Genomic DNA, 1,235 nt, shown 5'->3' on the forward strand with positions numbered 1-1,235 from the left:
AAAAAAATTAAAATTAACACTCTCAATGTACCACTGGATCTTAAGAACATCCTGGGCTTATTTCCTCTCTTTCATACAATAGCCACTTTCATGTAGTGAAAACAGACCACAAGTCTAAAAGTACACCGTAACATACACAGAATGGTGGTAAAACAAACAAACAAAAAAACTAGATGGTCACGTAATAAAAACTGTTTTAAATTAATGCCAAATAAAAACATACTTTAAAACATTCAGGAAAATACCAAGCACTTTCCCAAAGTCACAAATAAATTACTTCTATCACTTACCATCACCTCTATATTCTTATGAGGTTCCACAAATCCATTAACAGTTAACTTACGCAGCACTGAAAAGTAAAAGCAAGCTTTATTTGAACCTTATTTCTTCATATTTTATCTAACTAAAATCCCAATCATAATAAAGATTCAGAATCACAAAACCTAATCAAGCTTGGAGGTTAATCTGGCTTAATCCTCTCATTTAATAATACATAAAGAAAAGTAACCCCTGGTCATTTGGTTGGGTAGTTAGGGGGAAAAATGGAACTAAAGCCTAGTTCTTCTGACTCACAAAAGCAGTGTTCTACTCAGTTATCGTAAGTACTCATGGGGAGAAAGGAGGGGCAAGACGTAAAAAAAGAAAAAATAAATAGTAAGTACTCATGTTTCTAAAACTATATTACAGGATTGAATTTATATAATTATTAGTACTTAAACTTTAAGCTATGACTCAAGAGAGACCAAAAACTTCATTCAGTTTTAAGCTACATTAATGGAAATACAGTATCTTCTAAAAGAGACACAAAAATTAAACACAATTTCCAAATCTGATATAGACTATAGAGCTCAATTGTAAGTATGACATTTTATGAGTAACACTGACAAATTAGCATACACAGAAAGATAAGCAGGATAACAGATTTTAAGTATGAGCTAGATTTAAATCCTTGTTCCACTGAACACAGCTATATTACTTTAGGCAACTTTTCTAGATCTTATTTTCCTCATCTGTAAAATGTGGTTAATAAATCCTACTTCGTGGGGTTATTAAAGAATCTAATGACACATGTGAAAACAGCATAATCGAGCAACAATGATGACAGCATAAGAAACAGAATTTAAAGTCAATTCATTAAATAAGCACTGCTATATTACTAAAGAATTATCCTTTAGATACTTTTCATGAGGTGAAGTCAAAAGGCAACACATTAAAATTAGCTTTAGAATGTAACT

The 1,235-nt window shown here is 31.2% G+C and overlaps 1 protein-coding gene across 1 annotated transcript in view; it reads right to left on the reverse strand.

Moving 5' to 3' along the window:
• Positions 1 to 1,235, reverse strand: part of IPO11 (importin 11) — a 227,213-nt gene that overhangs the window by 199,887 nt on the left and 26,091 nt on the right. Inside the window, exon 7 of the mRNA XM_012664506.1 lies at positions 291 to 349. Coding sequence (XP_012519960.1) covers positions 291 to 349 — 59 coding nt within the window. The remainder of the gene's footprint in view (positions 1 to 290; positions 350 to 1,235) is intronic.

Source organism: Propithecus coquereli, unplaced genomic scaffold (assembly GCF_000956105.1).
Source record: "Propithecus coquereli isolate 6110/MARCELLA unplaced genomic scaffold, Pcoq_1.0 Scaffold9, whole genome shotgun sequence".
NCBI classification, from domain to species: Eukaryota; Metazoa; Chordata; class Mammalia; order Primates; family Indriidae; genus Propithecus; species Propithecus coquereli.